Source organism: Aulonocara stuartgranti, assembly GCF_965226115.1.
Source record: "Aulonocara stuartgranti genome assembly, chromosome: 6".
Classification (NCBI taxonomy): Eukaryota; Metazoa; Chordata; class Actinopteri; order Cichliformes; family Cichlidae; genus Aulonocara; species Aulonocara stuartgranti.
In genome coordinates, this window is record NC_138944.1 from 38,527,816 (window position 1) to 38,550,664 (window position 22,849).

The 22,849-nt window shown below is 39.6% G+C and overlaps 1 protein-coding gene across 4 annotated transcripts in view; it reads right to left on the reverse strand.

Annotated features, from left to right (window-relative positions):
• Window positions 1-567: 567 nt before the first annotated feature.
• Window positions 568-22,849, reverse strand: part of ttbk1a (tau tubulin kinase 1a) — a 52,457-nt gene continuing 30,175 nt past the window's right edge. For all 4 annotated transcript variants that reach the window (XM_082537531.1, XM_082537530.1, XM_082537532.1 and 1 more), the window contains 2 exons: window positions 2,035-3,443; window positions 568-1,929 (listed from right to left, as the gene is read on the reverse strand). In XM_082537531.1, coding sequence (XP_082393657.1) covers window positions 1,518-1,929; window positions 2,035-3,443 — 1,821 coding nt within the window. In that variant the 3' untranslated portion in view covers window positions 568-1,517. The remainder of the gene's footprint in view (window positions 1,930-2,034; window positions 3,444-22,849) is intronic.

Sequence of the window (22,849 nt, forward strand, 5' to 3'; positions counted from 1 at the left end):
GAAAACTTTAACGATGATGGAGACTCTAACTATTTCCAGTCTAATAAAAGATGCATGTTGAGCAGGTGCAGGTTGAGCAGCACTTTTAGATTTGCATCTTATAGAATATCTGAATGTAATACACTTAACTGTTTTGCCAAAATAATATCAGTTGAATTAAATGGCTTGACCATGATAAGTTTTCATTCATATTTGAATTCTCCCTTCAGGTATTAACAGTTAACTATGTCACATGATGATCAAGCCATTTAATGCAGCTGATATTTTTCTTACTAATCTTTTAATACACTTTTTTTTCAGAGGTCCTCACAGGAAGCATCAATATGCTTTAGTATGATGCTACTCAATTAAACAGTATTTCAAATGAGCTCAACCTTAAACTCTGCAAAAATAACATTAATCCGCTTAACACAGATGGGGAACATTTTTCTGCAGATGAACTACTTTTACTTTTGATAATTTATGCAAAAATCATCTCTGTTTGTCATTGCACGCCACTGTGATGGATATATGTCAGTTCTGAATGTTAGTTACAGATACCAGGGAGAAAAGAATGACAAGACCCTCTGCCACATGATCAAAACTTTACTTCACGCCTCAGTCCCAGAGATTCCATATACACAGTCCAGACTTGTATTGCCAACAGAATTAAAGCAGGTATAACATCTTCTCATGCTTAACCCTGTTTTTCTCATGCATAAAAACCAGGCATAATGCCAACAAATTGGAACCAAAGATTAAAGACTTCATTTACATTTTGCTTGCCAAGATAAAAATAAAGATGTCTTTATGGGAAATGATTCGATTATGTACAATTCAAAGCATAAACAAACTAAAACACCAATATATAATAGAATGATTAAAGCATGGCCATTATCACACCATAAGGAGTAGGCAAGCATTTGAGCGATATATGTTCACGTTCAGCTCTTCACTTTATCCGCAGTCATAATGAATATAGATTAGGAGTCTCACATTATCACAGTAAGGGTATTCAAACAAGTCCAATTTAATCTTTTTTTTTCTTTAGCCAATAGGCAAGGGGTACAGATTTTTGTACATGTTGTGTTTCCTCTACAGATTCAATGTTTCTCTGATATACTTTACCATGCAATGTGAACCAAATAGGATATTGTCAGTTCAAGAGTAATATACCCATGGAAAGCCAGGAGTAGTGTATTAGGTGTATCAGGTGAAAGTGTCTGAAACTGGACTTGTTGGAATAAGGATTCTCAGCTTCAGACAGCAGTTTCATTAGGGACTAACCAGGGAGCAGCAGACGTATCCATAGCACCATGGCAGTAATGCTCCTGTATGACAATAAGATAAATGGAAGCCCAGGTAGTCAGTTCAATAAGCTGTCCTTGGAAAAAAAAATGTATGTATGTATATAGTAAATGAACTGAAAGAAGTCAATGTGGCATCACAGTCTAATATGGAATAAGGTGAAAACCTTTGAGGCATAGCTGGTCCAAAGACTGATTATTCACAAATACTTGGAGATAAGCGTCTTTGTATTATCTAGCAAGGGCCACCTTCTCTCTAGAATTTGCTTTCCCCTTAGCTGTACTAGCTGTTTTTGGCCTGGTCCTAGCGGGCATGGTGGTAGAAGAGGACTGAGTGGTGGCTTCTTGCGAGGCGCTGCGTCGCATGATGGTTGTAGTCCTGGGTGGCAGCATGGGGACAGTTGGGGCTCGTACCGAGAGGGGCTGCCTAGATGAACATACTCTCTGAGGGGAGGGACTGTCAGTCCTACAGTGGGATGAGCTAAGGCTGCGTCTGGTTCCAAACAAGACTCGTAGGGGCATTCGAGGGCTGCCAGATGGAGCAGGGACAGTTGAGGGACGGGGACATGTTAAGGAGGACCCAGGAGAAATAGGCCTAAATTTTGGGGGGGTAACTAGAGTGCTTAGTCCAATTTTCTGATTCCTGTGAAGAGAACATAAAAATGTGAAAAATTATTTTACTTTAAAAATATGTATCAAACTGCTTAAATTGTTGTGGGTACACTATAAGAAAGAAACTAAATCATACCCATTATTTAAGCGAGGAGTAGGAGCAGCACTACCAAGCCCGCCTGAAGACCGCTTTATGGGGGTAACTGGCCTGGGGATCTTGCTCCTGCACTCTTTGAAGCCTTGCTCTTCAGTTGTTTTAAGACGAGAGCTCCACCTGGACTCATCTGATGTATGCGTGTCTTCCTCTGAGCCTGCAGTGGACAGGGTTTCTGACGGTCTTCGACGCTCATCGTCCCCCGAAGACAGCGATGATGATGTACCAGAAAGCATTCTCCTCCTCATCCAGCGAGTGTGTTGCTTCTGGACTAGCAGGTGGGCCAAATCCAGCTGCCTGGCGCGATGCTGAAGCCGGACCCGAGCCGAGAGAGATAAGGACTGCTCTGAGCCTGAATCCTCCTCCATAGAAATGAGCACTGGAATTCGGCTTCGGATTCTGGGCTTGATGGCAGAGAGTACTTTTGATTCTGCTGTCTGAAGTTTGGCAGGGTCTTCACTTGGTGGTGGTTGTTTTGTAAGTTCCTGTGACCGATCTTTATGTATGTCAGTTGGTGACATTGCTTCTGGAACAGGCTCCAAAGACTGGGCCAGCTCAGTAGATGGACCATTCTCAGTTTTGGGGTATTTGTCTATTTGAGTTTGGTCTTCCACTGAGTCCTTTGGATACTCTTCTATCATTGGTGCTCCCTCCACCTTCTTATGGGTGTCAGCATCTATATCGGATTTATTCATGATGGGAAAGACTTCCCGGTCACCCTCCTTGGAAGACATAACATTGAGGTGTGATGTCTCGGCAATATGAATGAAAGTACGCTCAACTTTGGTGAAGGGGGGTGAACCAGGAGCAATGGGTGTGGAAGGCCTCAGGTCTGATCTGAGAGCTGGGGACAAACGGCCAGTCTCTGAAGGTTCAGGCTGTATTGCATCCCCAACTAGAAGGCGGTCATTACGGGATGTTAGAGCACATGGTGTAGCCAACTCACCATCCAGAACGTGATCGCCGCCAGAAGGAGACTTGCGAGTGTCTCCTGGGGAGAATAGAACAAGGGTTTTGGATGCATCCTCTAGGTCTGGGTCTGCATCAGCAGCGGAGGCATGCTCCTTCTGGCCCCTCTGGTCCTCAGCCATCAGTGTTGAAGGCGCAGCATCCTGGCTACGTTCAGTACTCTTCTGACTCACCTCACTGTTGGACTCACTCTTTGTAACGTCGTCATCCTTTGGCCCTGGGGTTTCTGGAACTTCTTCGTCTGGTGTGGCAAAACTCCGCCGCTGAGGCAAAGTACCAGTCAGCATGACAGTTAGAAAGTCAGCCCTCTTGGCCTGCAGCTGAGGAAGGATGTGAAAATGCTCTTTCTCGTCACTCTGGCCTTTTGTCCGATAGTCTGGAGAGGGAGGCGACAAACCACTCTGCTCTGAAGGCGATAACACCTAGAAGCAATGCAATAACATTTTGTATTACCGATGAGTCAACTCAAAGACTTCACCCAGCTCTGTACAGAAATATCATAAAAGGCCTTTACTAGTGAAACATTTTTAGCAGTTTTAACAATGCATGAGCACAATGTCGAGCACTCATTAGAAGCTTATTTAATATTAACATACGTAGCCTTTAAAACAATATCAGGGTGGAATGGGAGAACAGTCACAATAAGTGTCTCAGCCTATAAATGAGAAAAAAGAAAATCTGATGGCAAAAACTTCCGGTGTGATGACACTAAAAACTCGTTCATTGACGATTTTTCTAGAGTTAAATACACAAATGAGTGGGGAAGGAATTACAGGAGGACAGAGTCCGTCTCTAAAGTAGCGCGCATGAAGCCAGCCTCAAGCTGCGCAGACGAGGCTTTAACACGGGGACACCAGCAGCGGCGTTGGAGGAAGACGCTGCAGTATTTCGCCTGTTCAAGATACTACGATGGCAATGGGTGGCCCGCCCCCAGCAACAGAACCGACCCTCGACAGCGCAGAGAGTAAAAGAAAGGCAGAGGGAGTTTCAAAGACGTGAAGATAATTGATATAGATGATATAAGGCCATTCTTATATCACGTGTGACGTCACAGTCTCTTCAACTCATTAGAACAGAGGAGCGGCACCAGCAGCAGGAGTAAAGATGTTGGACAGTTAGGATGGAGGCAGTTTTACAGCTTGCCAAACAGGCAAAAATTAACCAGAAGCAATTCTAAAAAGATGAGTTTTCAGTTGTTTTTTTAAAAGCCACTACAGTCCACAGTTTTTAGGCTCAGAGGGAGACAGTTCCACAGTCTAGGGGCCACAGTGGCAAAAGCTCTGTCACCCTTAGTTCTCATCTTAGTGTGATGCATAGCAAGTAAGCCCTGATCAGATGATCTCGGTGACCTGCTAGGGACATAGGGCTATAGAAGATCAGGAATGTAAGCTGGTGCCAGTCCATGCAAAGCTCTAAAAGTCAAAACCAGGATCTTAAAATGGAAGCCAGTGTAAATGACATAGCAACAATGTCGCATGTGAATATTTAGAGGACTTGGTCAGAAGCCTAGCTGCAGCGTTTTGCACAACCTGCAGATGTTCCACATGTGCAGACACATAAACAGTGAGTTACAATAGTGTATATTGTAGATCAATACAATAGATGCATACAACTGGGTGGCTGTAGCTCAGGAGGTAGAGCAGGTCACCTACTGATCAGAAGGTCGGTGGTTCGATCCCTGGCTCCTCCAGTCTGCATGTCAAGTATCCTTGGGCAAGATACTAACCCCAACTTGCTCTCTGATGCATCGGAGTATGAATGTGTGAATGTTGTTAGAAAGCACTAAGTGTAGATAAAGTGCTTGTGAGAATTTGGGTGAATGAGGCATGTTGTATAGAGTGCTTTGAGTACTCTGTGAGAGTAGGAAAGCGCTATAATCAGTCCATTTACAAGCAATGTGTCATAAGCCAGTGGCTAGAATTAAAATAAATGGAAACTTGACAGACAGCTTTGAGCTCACCTGAGCAGGGGTTTCAACCTTAAATGGCACAGCTGGCTCTGACATTTCATTGGAGGGCCACTTTACTGTTCAAGTAGTACAAAAAACCGAATAAACAAACAAACTAGAAAACACCCAAAAATGTAGTGGGTTTTTTTTGGTTTGTTTTTTTCAATTTCAAATATTGTATAACAAAATAAAACTGCAAATGTGAACACAATTTTTTTCTCACTCTTAACTAACTGAAGCATTTCATTGAACTACCAAATAAACAAATTACTATTCTCTTTCTGGCCAGACACAAGTGCACGCATTAGTTTTTGACTGCTAGTGAAAACTGTTTTCTTTACAAATAACTCTCTCAAATAACACAGCCAATCCCTCAACATGTTTCTACTCTCTGCTCATGTTACCTTCATATTAAATAAGTTTTTGCTTTTAAAATAACTTATTTTAACATTGCACTCAACAACGGACAAATCCTCCCTAACAAAAAACATAACTTCAAGGGCCAAATTGTGTAGTCCAAGTATGGGTTGGTGTTTGAGGACCCTGCTCCAGAGCAACACGTCAGGGGTGCTGTTTAAGCCCCTCCCTATTGACATTATTTATTGAGCCTCTGGCTCAATATATAACAAAGCGATGAGTTGAAAGGGGTTAGCAGTGGAAGAACAAAGTGTAGGTCTCTTCGTAGATGATGTAATAATATACCTCTAAAACCCAGATCATACATTCTTAAAGCTCTGGACTATTCTAGAAGAGTTTGGAGGAAAATGTAATATTTCTAAGACTCAAATATTGTGCATAAACTACAAACCCATTGAATTTATCAGACATAAATACAAACTTAAATGGGATTCAGAAAATTAAAAATATTAGGAATCTAACTAAACACAATATATGAGACCATTTACAGTAAGATTACGAAAGGATTTAACAAAATGGACACCCTTAGTTATGGATCTCAATTCAAGAATAGAGGTAATACCCAGATTGTTGTATTTATTCCTTTCACTACCAATTCATATCCCTGATGCTCAATTTGCCAAATGGAACAAACAAATGAGTAGATTTATTTAGAAGGGGTAAAAACCGAGGGTAAAACTGAAAACTCTCCAACTAGAAAAGGGAAGAGGAGGACTGACTATTCCAAGAGAGTATTATCAGATAGCCCAGCTGACATGCACTGGAAACATATTGAGCTCAATGATGGAGTGAGTTGCCCTCAGACAAAATGTACACACATTTCAGGGACCAAAATCCCATTGTTGCAACAACATTAAAGGTCTGGTGGGATCTGGTAATCAAATACAAAATCGAAGGAGATTGTAAAATGCTGATTTGGCCCTCACATTCTCCAGAATTCAGAACTGGTCAACTGGATAACACATTCACGAAATGGAGAGACGGTGAAATCACAGCAGTATGTACGTTAACAGACGGGAAAGTGTTTAAGTCCTTCAAAAAGAAGAGTTTGAGCTGGATAATTCTGACTTATTTAGGTATCTTCATTTGAGACACTGAGAGCAGAAACTCTGTCTCTCAAGAGGGCATTGAGCTAATAGAAATGGTTACTGTGGAAGAAGAAGTTACCGTCAAAGGTTGTGTCAAAAATGTAAAAATGCTTCCAAAAATGTAACAGAAATTATTCATTGTGGATAACACAAAAATGGGAATCAGAACTGAAGATTAACCTTTCAGGGGATAAGCTGCCTGTTACAACACACTTCTACTTGCTGTGGACAATGGAGAGAATCTGGCTGGAAAAATTTGACAAGATTTTTTTTAATCACACCTCACGTCACAAGTAAACAGTTGTGAATCCCACAGCAATGGTGGAGACTGCAGTCATATCAGTGCGAATCACTAACATTTTTTGGAAATGTGAAAAGGTTCAACTTTTCTGGGAATTGTCAAAATACCTGAGGATATCTTAAGTTATAAAATACCTAATGATCTACAGATTTTGTACTTAGGCCTACTACCCGCAGAAGTAATTCACGGTGAGGACCTTTACCTGTTCAAACTGATGCCTGTACAAACATTATTACAAGAAACTGGCTTTAAAGTGATCCTTTGCGATTGAAACAATGGCGAGACGTCATGGAGCAAATTTCCACAATGAAAAAAACAACTTATTGCTTAAGTAGTGCTGTCAGCGTTAATCTCGTTAAAATCTCATTAAAGTGACATTAACACCATAACACAGCAAATCTCTGTTAGCGAGTTGACACGGATCGCCCCGTGTGTCAATGCGTTATCGTGGTTAGCTCGTTAACACTGTGCAGCCCCACGTTAACTCGCTAACGGAGATTTGCCGCGTTAATGTGGTAATGGCGTTAACGTCATTTTAACGAGATTAACACTGACAGGTGATGTCTTTTTCAGGGAAGGCTTTACATATTACAGCAACACAATGTTAAGGTAAACAGTGCATCTATTACAACAGCTTTGTAGTAGAAGAGGCCAGCTGTTTAACTGACCTGCATGCAGTCCACGCCTATCACCACCTAAAAACATTGGGATCATCACAAAACAAAAAAAAATACAAGGGGAAGCTAAAAGCTTGTAATGGGCTCTCCCTAAGAAGCAAAGACAGCATAAACTGGTACATTTTTCCCAAAACCCATTTTAATGTCATTTTGGTTGAACACAAGCTTTTCAAGATTGTCTAGATTACATAAATTGATATAAAAGGCACAAAAATGCATTGCAGAGTTCATCCTTAGATAGCACACAGTTTGATATTCAGGTGATTTTTCAAGTGTTTCCCTCGTTCAATCTTTAACATACAGCTTGGACATACATACTGAACCCCGGTTATTATCATGCTTATTAGAGGTTAAATGAAAATTGATTTCTCTTAATTGCTTTCTACATTTCTATATATATCTGTACAGGGTTATTTTTTGGATTTACAAAAGTTTAAAATACATGCTTTACCTGTAAATTATACAAGCAATGCTGTACAATCATATAGTGATAGAAAAAAATGCTTACATATATTGTACATGTGAAAGACACTCACGGATCATCACACTGAACAAATATTGTGAGAATTCAGTCATCTTTTCCTTATCTACAATCTGCTGAGACTACAAAACTGATGAAGGAGCATTCAGGTACAATTTAATATTCTTTTTTTTGCTCTGTTGCTGCTATAGTCAAATTAAAGATGGGTGCCTTGAAGCATAGTTCAGAGCAAAAACTAGAAGCAAAGGGTTACGTTTAAGCCTAGGAAAAGTTTCTGTCTCCTACAACAACAAAAATGTCCTAATTCAAATGCTGACTTAAATTAATTAGTTAATTAATTTTAGTAGCAATAGTTTATAGTATTCTATTGCATACTTTTTTCCCTCTGATCACTAGGTGGGAAAAAGCATATTCCACCAACCAGTTGGTGAATGTTTGCTAGCTATTACCAGCTGAAATTGGTCACAAAGAGCACCAATTTCTGCACCAAAAAACTCAGATTGCTGCAGTTACCCATAGTTTGCATGGAATATGCAGATTTGTCTTCAAACTCTTGCTAGCTAGCTACCAAGCAGTAGAACAGTTGCAGTGACATTGGAAAAAGTGCAAAGCAAACGAAAAACTTAAACTGTTCAACTTCAAAGGAAAAGTTGTGGTTAAAAGTCCCAACTTTTAATTCAAAGCCAAACAGTTACTGTTTCGTGTTTGGTTGGAATTTCACAGTTTCACTAGCACTGAGCAAGCAGTTAACAAAATCCTCCCTTCCTTGCCAACTACGGCCAACTGCAACAGTCTGCTAGTGTTCAAGGCAATTGCACGATTGATTATCTTCAACTGGCAACAGCAAGCAATCTCCTCCAGCTACACACCAGCGTCACTTAGAATATAGATTTTTTCTAAACTACTAAGGTAGTTAGGAGACACATGCACGAACTTGTCTTGCAGTATCCCCGTGCTTCTAGCTTTTGTACCAAGCTAGGCTAATTGTATCAACAAATCTATGAAAGTGGCATAGTGCTGAAATATACCAACTGGACACCAGTATATACCTCTCTCTATGTATATTCACATTTTTTTTGTTAGTCCTTAAAGAATATCAGGAAGACATTAAATATGCAAACGTATGTATGTATATCTGGAAGGACATATCTCTTTATTTATTTTATAATTTTTTGTGAATCATGCCATATTTTCTATGGTAGACCTTAACAGTTTTAATATGTTTTACTCAATCAACTAATTGCTTTACAACTGCTGTAATTTTATGTAATGAAACAGTTATTCTTCCAGTTAATTATAACTTTAAAAATGTGGAGTTTTCAAAATAAAAAACTATAAACCTCATAATATACATATATGGTTAATCGCAGGTTGTTCCTCCACTAACTGGAGAACACCTAAAATATATTTTCACATAATCACTCAAAAACACTCAAATCAAAAAGACTTGATCCGTGAGTATCTCGTGTAGATGTGAATTATTTACAGAACAATCCCAGACTTCTTTTAGTCAGAGCTGTATACATAATTACTGTACAGTGCTGTTTTTTACAGTTGGCAATGCATGTTGTTCAGATAGCAGATCTCATGCAATGAATGGACACAGTTGGCAAACAGTTTTGGTACAAGATGACACCTGTTGCAGATCACTCTTTTAGACTTGAGGTGTTTTTAGTAGAATAAGCACACTGACATATTTCTACTCCCTGTTTGTAACCAAATGTAGCATTACCTTAATGGTGATACAGGATTGTACTAGTGACAATCCTGTGTGGTAGTTGAATCATTTTGCTTGCATGCAAAATAAAGTTCAAAGTTAGCAGCTAGTCCCGTTCATACATTCTCAAAGTGTTTATGTTGTAATGCTATGGTAATATAAAATATACAGGGTGTCCTGAACTCAGTGTGAAGCAGCATGAAAACAAACTCAGTCTTACCATCAGGCTGGATCTGAATAACTGTCGGCACAGAGATAATGCCTCAAATAGAAGCTAAATAAAAGCGCAAGTGGTGCGTATTTAGTTAATGTAGCCCTTTGTAGCCCTGACATTGCCCGAGCATGTCTTTCATTGCACAACATGGCCATCTTATCTAATGTTCTGTATATTTAAGACTAAAGAGAAAATTGTTCTTTAACAGCAGCATACAACAGACTATATTATATGAGCCATGACATGAATAAAGTGGAGGGTTTCAGAAGGAAAGCCATATATACTGTATGTCTTTCCTCCTGAAACCCTCCATGTTTTTTCACATTGGCTCATGTGGTTGGTCAGTTAGCTTCTTAGGGTACCCCAAATAGGGTTTAAAATTCTTAGGACCCTAAACCGTTTTAATTTAGAACTCAAAAACCTTCTTGGATGAGAGGTGAAATATCTTCATGAAACTTTAAGACTTCCACTTGCTTTCTTTCCAAGCTCTTTAGACTACCATGACCCAGATGACTGAAAACCTACACAGACACATTGAGAAGACCAATATTTCTTCCGGTAAAAGCCAGCAGATATCTGGATAACTGATATTTGTGATGGTTAAAAAGCAAATAAAAAGTTACATTATTGTCAGATAAAAGCTGATGATAGTAACCATCACAGACTTATTGCTTGCAGACCTGGCTGAAACTGAATGCTACTCAAACTATAAACAGAAAACAAATAAAAATATTTTGAAATATTCTATTTCAAAGATCTTTTCCACTGCTCACGAATTCTTTTGTTTATAGAGATAAGAGTTTTTCCAACAAGTTCTCCAAAATGAAAAACCATTTACTTTGTTCGTATTCTCTCTTTTTATCTCTGGTTATCTTTCCAGCGTTGAACCATTTCAATTTCCCAACAAAAAGCACCTCTTCGTCAATCATACCTGGCACTGACACCCTGGCACTGACCTTATAATGTAACTGAAATGTTACGTTTCATCATGTTTGTTTAGAAGATAAAGTGGACCTTTGCATTTTTAAAAAGAAAAATCCCTTATTCTGCTCTACTGGATCTATTATGTGATATTAGGTGCAAAGACAGAGATCTCTGATTCCGTTCCTGGGATCTGAACCACTCACCCAGTTTAGGGGTAAATGCCCTAAGCACTCCACATTTCCTCTTGCTCCTCTCTTAGCCACTGATATTTCTCACTTTGACTTGGTAAAGTTACATTTATCACTATGACCTTCTTCCTCTGTGTGTCCACTACTATGTCCGGATGGTTAGCCATAAGCATTTTGGCCGTCTGTATCTGGAAGTCCCACAGGATCTTAGACTGGTCATTATACCCCTAGTTACGATATTCCACGTATGCCCTGCCTGCTAGCATTTTCCACCCTGCTGCAATGTGCCTGATTGCCTCAGGGGCATCCCTACACAGCCTGCACCTGAGATCTTGCCTAGTGTTGTAGACCTCAGCCTCTATCGATCTTAGAGCTTGTTCCTGCACTGCCATGATTAGTGCCTATGCTCAGTCCAGCTTTGTCCAGCCATTGGATTTCTCAGTTGTGACCATCTTCCTGATGTACTCCTTGGTCTCCTTTCTTCTGCTTATTGTACAGTCTTGGCGTGCTGGACTTCTGGTGAAACCCTCAATGTATGGTTATGGCTTATTATCCCAGCAGGGTATTTTACAACTGGCAGAGTGGTGGTATTGATTGCTTGGATCTTGTTCTTCTCATTCAGCTTCTCTTAATCTCTGCAGGTATTTGGTGCCTGCAGCTTTCCTGGGGCCTCTTCGTGGTTCCTATTTGCAGGTGGGATTGCAAGGTACTTGCACCTATCCTCAATGTCTGCAATGCTGCCTGCCGTGTGAATGTTAGACAGAAAGCACTTAGAAATAGCAAGGAAAAAATTGCTTGTGTGAATGGGTGAATGAGGCAAGTTGTGTAAAGCGCATTGAGTGCACAGATAGAGTAGAAAAGCGCTATATAAGAACCAGTCCATTCACCATATACTCTTTCTCTCTTTGCTACCATTCGACTATGACATTCTGATGTTGGCGTGGATCAGCGAATCAAGGTCTAATTCACTCCTGGCATGTGGCTTGATGCCATCCATGTACAGGATTTGGCTGACATTGCTTGATTCTTTAGTAGGTATGCGAAGCCAGTCTTGTTAATGGTCTGGCTGATTTCATACCTATGCAGAATAACAGTGGGACAGAGCACCTCCTTGGTAAATACCACACTTAATAGTGGCTTGTGTAATTGGATTGAAGTTGTCCTCTAGTGTTGTTTGCCACATCCCCATTGAATTCCTGATAAAGGCTCTTAGGGTCCTGTTGACCTTATACATTTCTCGGCTTCCAGGATCCATGTGTCAGGTATTGTCATAGGCGGTGCACAGGTTGGTCAGTCTGGTCTTAAGTGACTTGAGTGGCTGCTCTATCAAGCAGAAGCTGGTGTTCTGCACCAGTGGTGTTTCTTCCAATTTCTTTCTGGGCCTCGCTCATATACTGAGCCATGTGTCTGTCCATCTTAGCTGCTATGATACCTGACAAGAGTTTCCGTAAGGCAGGTTATTGGTCGGTAGTTGGACGTACTTGGGCATCAGGACTGTCTGGCTAGCCATTCTGGGTATGTCTCATCCATAAACAGCAACTTAATTTGTGTTGCCAGGCGCTCGTGGCATGCAATTAGCTTCTTCAGCCAGTAAGTGTCAGGGCCGAGTACTGTCCAGCTCTTTGTGCCTGAGACTCTTTCTTGGATATCTGCCACTGTGATAGTTACTGGAAATTGTTCAAGGTTGCTGTGGCCTGCTCTTAGAACCACTAACGACTAAGGATTGTTATTATTTGTTGCATTCGTCTCCCATCTGATCTTCCTGTTTTGCTGTGTCTCCAGACTTGGTGGGGCTGCTCCCATATTGTTCCCCTGTCGCTAAGAGTATACCTTGGATGGTTCAGTAGAGAACATCCAGTTTATTCTCAGGGTTCTATCTCTCTGGTATACCCCTTCAGGCAGTTTGCCAAGTAACCTGTTGGTGTGCAAGTGTTGGTGTGATATCTATCTATGTGTCTATTTACATTAGTACTTCCAACAGAAACCCAACATACAATACATAAAATGTCGTTTTGAATATATTTTAAACTAACAATAAATATAACAGGATTGACTGCATCCTCTGGAAGACCTGGATTTAACTCAAACTCAAACAAGTTTACAAATTTAAATGTAGAATTTAAAACATTTAAGAATTTGAATGAATCTGTTTGAATGAATTCAAAAGGATCATGATGTTAGGAAAAATAGATGTTAAAATATTTCAGTAATGGGCTCACTGACTGGCACTGTTGTGAATGCCCAAAACTCATTCAAAGCACACAAATGCAAATAGCAAAGGACACACGGCAAACGGGCTCCTGACCACAAAACCTTTGAGAACCTTTTCTCATTCCATGGAAATCTGCTACCTCAGTGAGTGTGCTTAAATTATAATAAACAGAAAAAGAAAAATGCTAAAAGAAAATCACAGATATGTTGTGTAAAACAAGATTCTGTACAACTAACGTGCACGATTCTATTGATGGAATAATACATCCAAGCACATTCTGTTTAGCTCAATTTGTCAGCATTTGTGTGCTTGAATGGATCCCGATCACCTAAAAATATGTATCAAAGGAGAGTCAAACAAGAGCTCCAGCAAACACTTCACAAACTGACATGTACTTTTAAATGTTCCAAATGTAAGTTCACTTCTTTTACAGTCTTCTGATACTAATGAGAATTCATTAGAAAAAAGTGCAAAAGTTAAATTTAAAAATGTCATAAAACAGGCTTTAACTTTGTTAGGTCCTATCTGGCAGCCTTCTTCAGCCCTATACATTTTCCAGTTAAGAGGTGGCCCTTAATCTCAAAGAAAACAGTTCAGAAAATGATTTCTTTCAAATAAACTTTTTAGCGTATTAAAACTATAAATAAGACTATAAACTATAAATAATAAATCCATTCAAGAAAAAACAACCTTTTTTTGGTCTTTTTCATGATTTTTGCTTGTTTTGAAAAGGAATCTTTTTATTTTCTTAGGTAGAATATTGTCTTTATTGTAAATTTGTTTACTATGTAGTGGTAGTTGTTAATTTGTAATATAAATTAATGTAAATAAAAAGTGATTTTATACATTTGTAAATTTGTTATTGGTGTTAATTCATTTATGACATGCCAGTGTGTGTTGGTTTCTTTTACTAATTAGTTTCAATTTATTTAGTAACTATTATTTTTTGTGAAATATTTGTCTTTTAGGGACACCGTACTTCTTGGTGTCAGGTGTAGGTGTAATTAGAGGTTAATGCTGAATTCCCTTTCACACCTCGAGAAAGACTTTTATCACATACCCCTCTCTCTTCACACACAGAGTTTAATGAAGCAGAAGCAGAGTGAGATGTTTATATCACTGGTTGAGTAATGGCGAAGATTTGTGAAGTCTTGGTGCAAAACCTTGGTGGGATAACCTGCACTTGTTGATAATCACACTTTCGTTTTAGCAGAAAAGAATTGAAATAAATAAATGCACAGATATTGTAAAGCTTAACAGTCTGTTTGCAGCCCCACTCTGTTTCACGCTCCTCTTCTTCATAGAAGCAAGAAGGATGTATTCAGTTTCACATTATTCACATGAGTCTGCCAGATCTGTGGCATGTGCAACATCAGGTTTGTAGAAGCTTGTTAGAGTTTATTGCATGGAAAATATTCCCCATCTTGAGCATTTTTCTTCTTTTCTTCTGTTCCTCTTCTTACAATTGATAGAGCTACGTGACTGTGAATGTGTGTGTGATACTAAGTGTTTACCAGCTTAGCAGTGCTGCTGTCTGCCAGTAATATGGCTTGTTTTGTTTCATGACCATGCCTGGCTCTTAGTGTGCTGTTTTTATCACGTCTGATTTATCTATGTGTACATTCATTAGAATATTTGTATATGCAGAGCTGGCCAGAAATATCTAATGAACCAAATACAAAGGCAAAGCTGTGTTTTATTTTGGTATTAATAATTATACTCCTTGTTTTGACACAAGTCAAATGTCTTCCCAGCTCACCAGTGATGCTTCGTAATTTAAGGGCCTTTTGAAGCATTCTACACATTTTATTTAGGGCCAATGAAATTTAAAGATTTATGGATAAATACTAATAAAATAATTAGTATTTTAATAGTTGGTGCTCTTAATCAGAGCAAATGCACCAGAGATGATCTTGACTGTGGAACACAAATGGTGGAAGAAAAGGAAGTGAGAGGCCAAACTGCACCGGGCCCCAAGTTGGTGTGACCAACCCTGCATACAGTATGTGTGTATTGTGTATGTGCCTACTTAACACATGTGTTAATTTAATATGTGTTTGAGTCCATCTCTCAGCTGTTGTTCTTGTTCATGAGCTTAGCTAACACGTGCTGCAGCTGTGCCCTCGACATATTCAGAACAGAGTGTCTGCTCCGTGGGCTGCCAGGGGTCGGCAGAGTGCCAGCATGCCGCCGGCGGGTTGAAGTTGCAGTGGCGTTGACGTGTGCTGGGCTGCTCTCAGCTGAGCGGCTCCTCTGGATAAAGTTCCCTCCTCCATGAGGATACTGCTCTGTCTCAAGGGTGGAGGAAGAAAAGACATAGGAGGCCAGCCTCCTCAGTTGGTTGGGCCGTGGTTGGTGCCTGTCCTCCTCCAACTGCAAACAGATCAACCAGAAAGAGGGAAGTGAGGTTAAAAAAGTTTAAATTAATTATTTATTTTAAAAAAACAACAAGCAAACAATAAATTTCAGATTTTCTTACAGCTACAACCCAACATTGGTTTGACTTCCTGCCCTTTTCTCCTACCCCTCCATGACGTTAGACAGGTTAGACAGGAGAAAGCTGATTGATGCTCACTTCTGTCAAAAGCCCTCAGCTTAAATGTTGTGAGAAAAGGTGCTTGGGGAGAGAAGCTGGTGGAGTGCTGGTGTAAACCTGGCACTCTAAAGTTACAGTTATCAGAAACTATTTAGAAGCTATTAGAAACTTAACTGGACATTTACACCAATTGACTAGCTTTTTGGATCAGACTAGCATCCTGGATTAGACTGGGAAAATGACGATGAAGACACTTTCCCCGACAAAGCACTTAAAAGGACACAAAGGCACCAGCACAAGCGCTGCACATACTGTATCTCACTAGTCTGGTCAGTTTGAGCTTTTGTTTTCTGAATGAAAAATTACCATTGGAGGTACAAAAAGAAACAGGGAACACAAAAAAGAGATGAGTCATCAAGCACACAAAACACAAACACACAATGGAGGGAAAAAGGGAGGAAATATGTTTGAACAGAAGAAAAAGGAAGAGGAAGAACAGAAATTCAGTGAGAGAACAGAGGTAAAGGACTATTCCTAAACTGTGCTTACCCCGAAACATCACTTTATTTCTTCTTGTGTTGTCCCAATGGCACCCTCGCTCTTTTCTTTGTCTCCTCAGATGAGTCAAACTTGACATACTGTGTACTTTTAAAGCGATAGGTTGGGGGCAAAGGCGTCAGTAGTTATGTGGGAGCGGGAAAAAGAATTGACGCAGAAAAGACAATGGCAGTCCTCGATGGTTGGCAGCAGACAAGCTTGCTCTGAGTCTAGAGATGACAATCGTCGCGAAAACAAAGGAAAGTCAAAGAAGAGCTCACTAAAAAGCGCTAAAATTAATTTGTGCATACGAATTTTCCACTGACACGGGCTTAAAAGGTATCCTGTTTCACTGCAGATAAAGTGAAATTTCAGTGATGATGTTGCACGTCCAGCCTGTAAACAGCAGCCACCAAGTATGGAGGACCAAACCTGACCTATTTGTAAATAAATAATGGACAACTCAAATGGTCACAAAATTGTAATTCAACTAAAAAAATCAAACGTAGATTTAAATTAATAGAAAATCACATCCATGAAGAAAATCCTGCTAAGGAAAATGAAAATGATGTGAAAATACAAAGTGAGCTTAATGTGAAATTCAGTGATTCCACATTAGTTTTCCACATAACCGGCTCTTCATACGCAGAATTCAGTTCAGTTTTATCTCTAAGGAGAACCAAGCAATTGTTGTGCTCACCTCCCCACCGCCCAACCCCATCCCCCCACCTCTTCCTCTAGTTCTATAGTGCCATTTCCATAGAAATTATTCTTGAGAAATTCCCAAGCACACAAAAACAAACACACACACACAACTAAGAATCCTGTGTCATGAAAAGTTCTTGGTTTTCAGAGAATGAACCCATTAGATGATACCATGACATTTCTTCTAGCCCCATTCTCAAGACAAATGTACTAAAACGTATTTAATCTATTTATTTATTAAAATGAAGTTTCATTTCTTTTTGGTCCCTAGTTTGGTCCTCCATAACAAAGTGCTGTTTGTTTTTATGTTTTTATTTGTTTACTTTGACTTGGTCAAAACTTAGCATATATAAACTTAGCATAAAAAATAAGGAAATTTTTGTTTGCTCAAGTATTGCTTTATTGTAACAGCGCTTCCTGGCAATGAATATTATTCTGTTAGATAGCATTGGTTAAGCAGCAGAGTTTAGTATTTGGGTTGCACCCATAGAAAACTAGCCAAATCCCCTCTGCCAATGCCAAACAGCTTATTCTGTTATTGAGTCCTGTTTGGTGCTGTTTTATTGTATTGGGTGATTAAGGCTACGTCCACACGTACACGGGTATTTTTGAAAACTGAGATTTTCCGTTTTCGTTTTAAAAAATAATCCCGTCCACACGTAAACGCAGAAATGAAGGAAAACGCTGCTAGGAACATGCCAAAGCAACAGGTGGCGATATATTCCTAACCGTGTAGAAATGTTGGCCAATCAGAAGTCTAGAAGCCTCGGTGGGAAATAGTAAACAAGGATGGGGCATAGAAGCAGAACCGAGTCATATGTGTGGAGGGACAGTAACTGTGTGTGTATATGTAAGCATATAAACACTGCAGAGAGTAGAATTAACAGTAACAGTATTGTAGAAATTCATTTCACCGAAACAATAACGTGGCGCACAGGTTGACGTCAAAAAAGGCGCACACCTTTGACGCTGCGTTTTCTCAGTTTTTCTCGTCCACACGTAAATGCAAAAACGGAGTTTTCAAAAATATCCACCCTGGCCGGAGTTTTTAAAAATCTCCGTTTTCAGTGACCACGCCGTTTACGTGTGGACGAATTCATTTAACAAACAGGGGCCTCAGCAGCATGTGGAAGAACCATACATAGCCACAACAGCATGGCACCACCTCTTCCTCATGCCGGTCACCAGCTTGGTTGTGGGATGGTATCCAATTCTTCAACCATCATTTGTTGCAAGTAAGCCAGTGTGGTTGTGTTGGTCATTCTGGCACAAACAGCACACCTAAGCATCAAGGTCAGCACTGCAGGTAGGCCATTCAATCCTCTCCACTCCCAAATTCAAGAAGAAGTCTCTGATAAACCCTGCACTGTAGGGACGAGGTGGACTGTGGAGACATGGGTTTGCTACTGGAATCTCATCTCAATAACACCCACCCACACCATCACATTGCCTCAAGCAAAAACTGTTACCCTATGGGTACAGTCATGGCAGGCCTCCTGGTTGACCTATGGGACTGAAGATTGGCTGTGTGCAGTTTGTTCCGGTATAGAACATATAGAAGACAGCCTACAGTTTGTAAGTGCTGACGGGGTAAGAAAACCGTATTCTTGTGGTATCATCTTCTTGGGACACATATTTTGCAGCCTGTCTCTGACGTCCCTTGATATATGAAACTTGCTCTTTCACTTGGAGATGCCAATAAGCCTCACTCCAAAAAGTGGTTGGTTTTGTGGAACACCAGCTTGAAGTTGCCTTATGACATGTGACCTGATCCAAGTAAATCAAACATGGCATGGTAGAGACAGCTGACAGCTTCACAGAGACAGCTGGTAGAAACCAATGACCGCTGCGGACCACTAGGTCCATGCTCACAGACACTGCTAATCAGGCACCAGATTCTTAGTTACTGGGGTACCAGAACCTCAAAACAAGAGTCAATAGCAGAATAAGCTCTTTGGAAGAGACAATTTAGCAAGTTTTTCATGGGTGTAGCCAACATACTTAGCTCTGCTAAGCCCGAATTTCATTTTCCTCACGCACTTGGCACCATTTAAAGGGGAAATAAACAGGTAGAGGATTGATTACCAAGAAGCAGTATGATAAAGAAATACTAGAACAAACTCACATTTCCTTACTTTTTGTGCCAAGTTTATAATCATAATGTCGTTGGGATCTTAGGTTTCTATACACTCGTCATGTGCACGAATGTCATGGCAATTTTCTGCTTTTAAAAACATGAAATTCTTAGTAAGAAAAATGAAGAAAATTTAGACTTTTCATTCAAATTTCAAATTTCATGCTGGGTTAAGCAAATAGGACAAGCTGTACCACTAAAATAAAAATATCAGTACCATTTGTATAAGAAGGTATTTTGATATTAAAAGGGTATTTGAGAAGGTATTGTATAGGCTAATCTAATTATAATTGAGAAAATAGTCTTATAATCAAATCAATCTGAGGCTAAACAGTAACACATGACAGCCAGTCCTGTTTGGGTATCACCAGGAAATGTCGCACAAAAAGATATCAAAGAGATTCAATCGTGTGTCATAGTCAGGGGTTAAAGTGGGTTGTGTTTTCTGTTTTATAAGTTGTTTTTTTTTTGGGGGGGGGGGGGGGCACTCAAACGACTACAGGTGTCCATAAGTTGTGGTTGCTGTACTTTAGCATCTAGCTAGCACTACAAAAGAACATAAAGGGGAACAACATTTTTTAAGTGGCAGGTAATTTCAAATATGGCGCGTCTATCAGCTCAACAAAGATTAGCAAACACACAAATTGTTTGTGTGCAGTTTGATGCACAACATGTTGCTAGCTAAAGGTCCAGCTGGAGGCCGCATTTGTAGGCCGATTATATCACAGCCAGGCGACGAAGGCTGATCCCAATTCGAAGGCTGCTCCAAATGCAGCCGACAAATGCGTCCTTCATTTCCCCAGATATGAAGGATGGGTCGGGTGTATCCTTCATGTCCCAAACTATCCCAGAATTTATAGCGCTACTAAGTTTTAATATTACTCTTTCTAGGTCCCAAAATCAACTTTTAAGATATTTTCAGGCAAGAATGTAGCTGTGTAAACTTCAAATATCTGCTCGATTTATCAAGACATCACATATTTGCAAAAGTGCTCTGACGTTTTCGGAGATGCCTGTTACCCACCAGCTCGATAACTGACTGGGAGGTCAAGACTCACTAGAGCCAGCAAGAACACTGGACTCCTGGCACATTGTTTTCAGACCCCTGCGGTCTTTCGCTACTCAGGTTAAACATGATATATAAGTCACTTAGACAACTTAAAAATGTTATTGTAAGGCTTTTTTATTTGTTTCTGAGTAAATTGGTTTGACTGAGATTTAAGTTTTCACACAGCTGAATAAACGTCAAACAGAAAACTGCTTAAACAGAAGTGTGAGATGGCTGAGAATTTACTCCAACGTCCTGTTATACTTTAGATAACAAGGAGAAGATGGCTGAGTTTATTAAACTTCACCGAGACAGCTGGTGATGCAAATCTGAAGGCTAAACCATCCCATTTCACAGCCTCGCACTTCCAGCCTTATTGGTCTTCGAAGGACCCGGGCCTGCGTAGACGGCAAGGGCCAGGTCCTTCAAAGGATGCGGCTTAGGAATTGGGAAACAGCTATTGGGTCTGTACATACCCAATAGCTGTTTATGTTTTTTCATGTTTTTTCATATTGGACAACAATCTGCAAATTTAATTAAAATTTAATAAATTATCATCTTGTCTTTATTTTTAGTTAGCACAAACCTTAAACACTTCAAGCTGTAAGATAATGATAGTTATATAAGAGCAGATGCTGCTGGTGCAATAACCTGTACGTTTTACGTCCAATGGATGCATGATCTGATTAGTCGACTAATCGCAAAAATAATCGGTGACTAGTCGACTATCAAAATAATCGTTTGTGGCAGCCCTAACTATTAGTGCAGAGAATGTAAGTTAGCCAGGACCACTCGTGAAACATCTTCTTACATCTGGTTGAATTCAAGTGTATAAATCTGCAAAGAGCAGTTCAGCAGATCACAGTCTCTTCATTAAGAAAATCTATTGGAGCTCTCAACAGAAATTATTGTGAGCTGTGCTTCTTTTCCCCACACTGAACCATCAAAACTGATTTTAGGGTTCCCCCACCCACTGAATCCCACTGTAACCCCTGACTGTACTCATTTCCTGAGTACAAAGAAAGAAAATAGAGCTTGTCTTTTTCTCTGCTCATGTTCTACATAAATAATTCAACCTGACTAAATTATTTGAATTCAAATTCAGACTGAAATAAAGTCTTTATTCCCTGATATAATTTTATTATTACATTAATACATTAATATAGCACAAGGTTCAGTTAGCTTTGCACAGTTGTCCTTCAAAGAGCTACTTTTTACTTCCTTACTTGGAGTACATTTCAGAGCCTGTACTTTTTCACTTTTACTTGAGTAAAGAATTTGAATCACTACTTCAAGAATCTGTACTTCTACTTAAGTACAGAATGTCTGTACTTTTGCCACCTCTGCAGGACACTCACACGACAAAGAAAGGCCTACATTGCCCATCAACAAAACAGTGAAGCAACGGGTTGCAATCAGCTATCAGCACACGCGGCTACAATTAGTGGCTTCTTAGCTAACTATTTTGGACTCAATCTATGAGACATTACAGTGAGCAGAGTGCAACATAAAAATGATCAGACTTTTGAAAAACTTCTCTAACATGACAAAATATATTTTGATTGTGCTTTACATTTGGAAAAGCCTGTTTTTGTTTCACAATTTTTTCTTTTTTTCCCTACACCAAACACGCAAAAATGAAATAATAATATTCAACATACTCAACCATTGCAACAACATTCATCTACATTACAGCTTTCATTCACAAATCTATTGCATTTCACCATGAAGAAAGCACAAGAAAGATGTGTTTTCTTTTTATCACCCTATAACCAGACAAGAACACCATTATTGGTTGCTTCTGCAAAACACACTTTTCAAACGTTATGTCACAAAGCCAGAATTCAGAGATTAGGAAAAGAACTTGATCATGAAAAATAAACAATCAATTGAAATAATGATAGGGTTACGCAACTAAACATAAAGATTAGGCTATCATAACAGTAAATGCCACCCACACAACACTACAACAACCTTCACACCTTTACTTCCTCCAGTGGGGAATTTTGTCACTGGATGTACAGCTTCAGCTGAAAATGTATTCAATGAGATCAATCTCTGGAAAATCGGCCATTTTTATTCTGGAGTAAATTTCCATCTGTCTACATTCCCCAATCACAATATCACCAGACGTGAGTGTGTGTTTGTGTGAAAAGACATCAATCTGTCTCAAGGACTAGAAAGAGACAAGTCTCACAGCTACACAGTTAAATCTGTGTTTCACGAGTCATAGGCAGTTGTAAAAAACAAACCATCAGTAATATTCTGGGTCAGAATGAAGCTGATTGTGGCAACAGTAATTAGATATCTGAAACAAACTGCAGTTTGTTTAACCATAGTTACTTTACCGTAGTTTACCAATGAACAACAATGCAAAAATGCAAAGAATGACAGACTCCCAATGGAAGTCAGTCTCATAGATTGCGCACAAAATATGGACAAATCTACTGTGACTTTACACAACTCTGCATTTTGAATTTTTGATGTTAGAATTTCAGCTGCTGTCACAAGAGGCCATGTTTGGATAAGATGGTAAATTTTTCAGTTAGCAGCTAATGCTAACAAGGTTGATTTGCCTAGTACAGGTGCACCTCACAGGCAGATACTAATTAGTAAAAGACTAAATAAATACTAGAACTTCACTCAACAAACCTGAGAAAACAACACTCAAAGAAAGGTGGTGGTTTTGAGACTATAATAT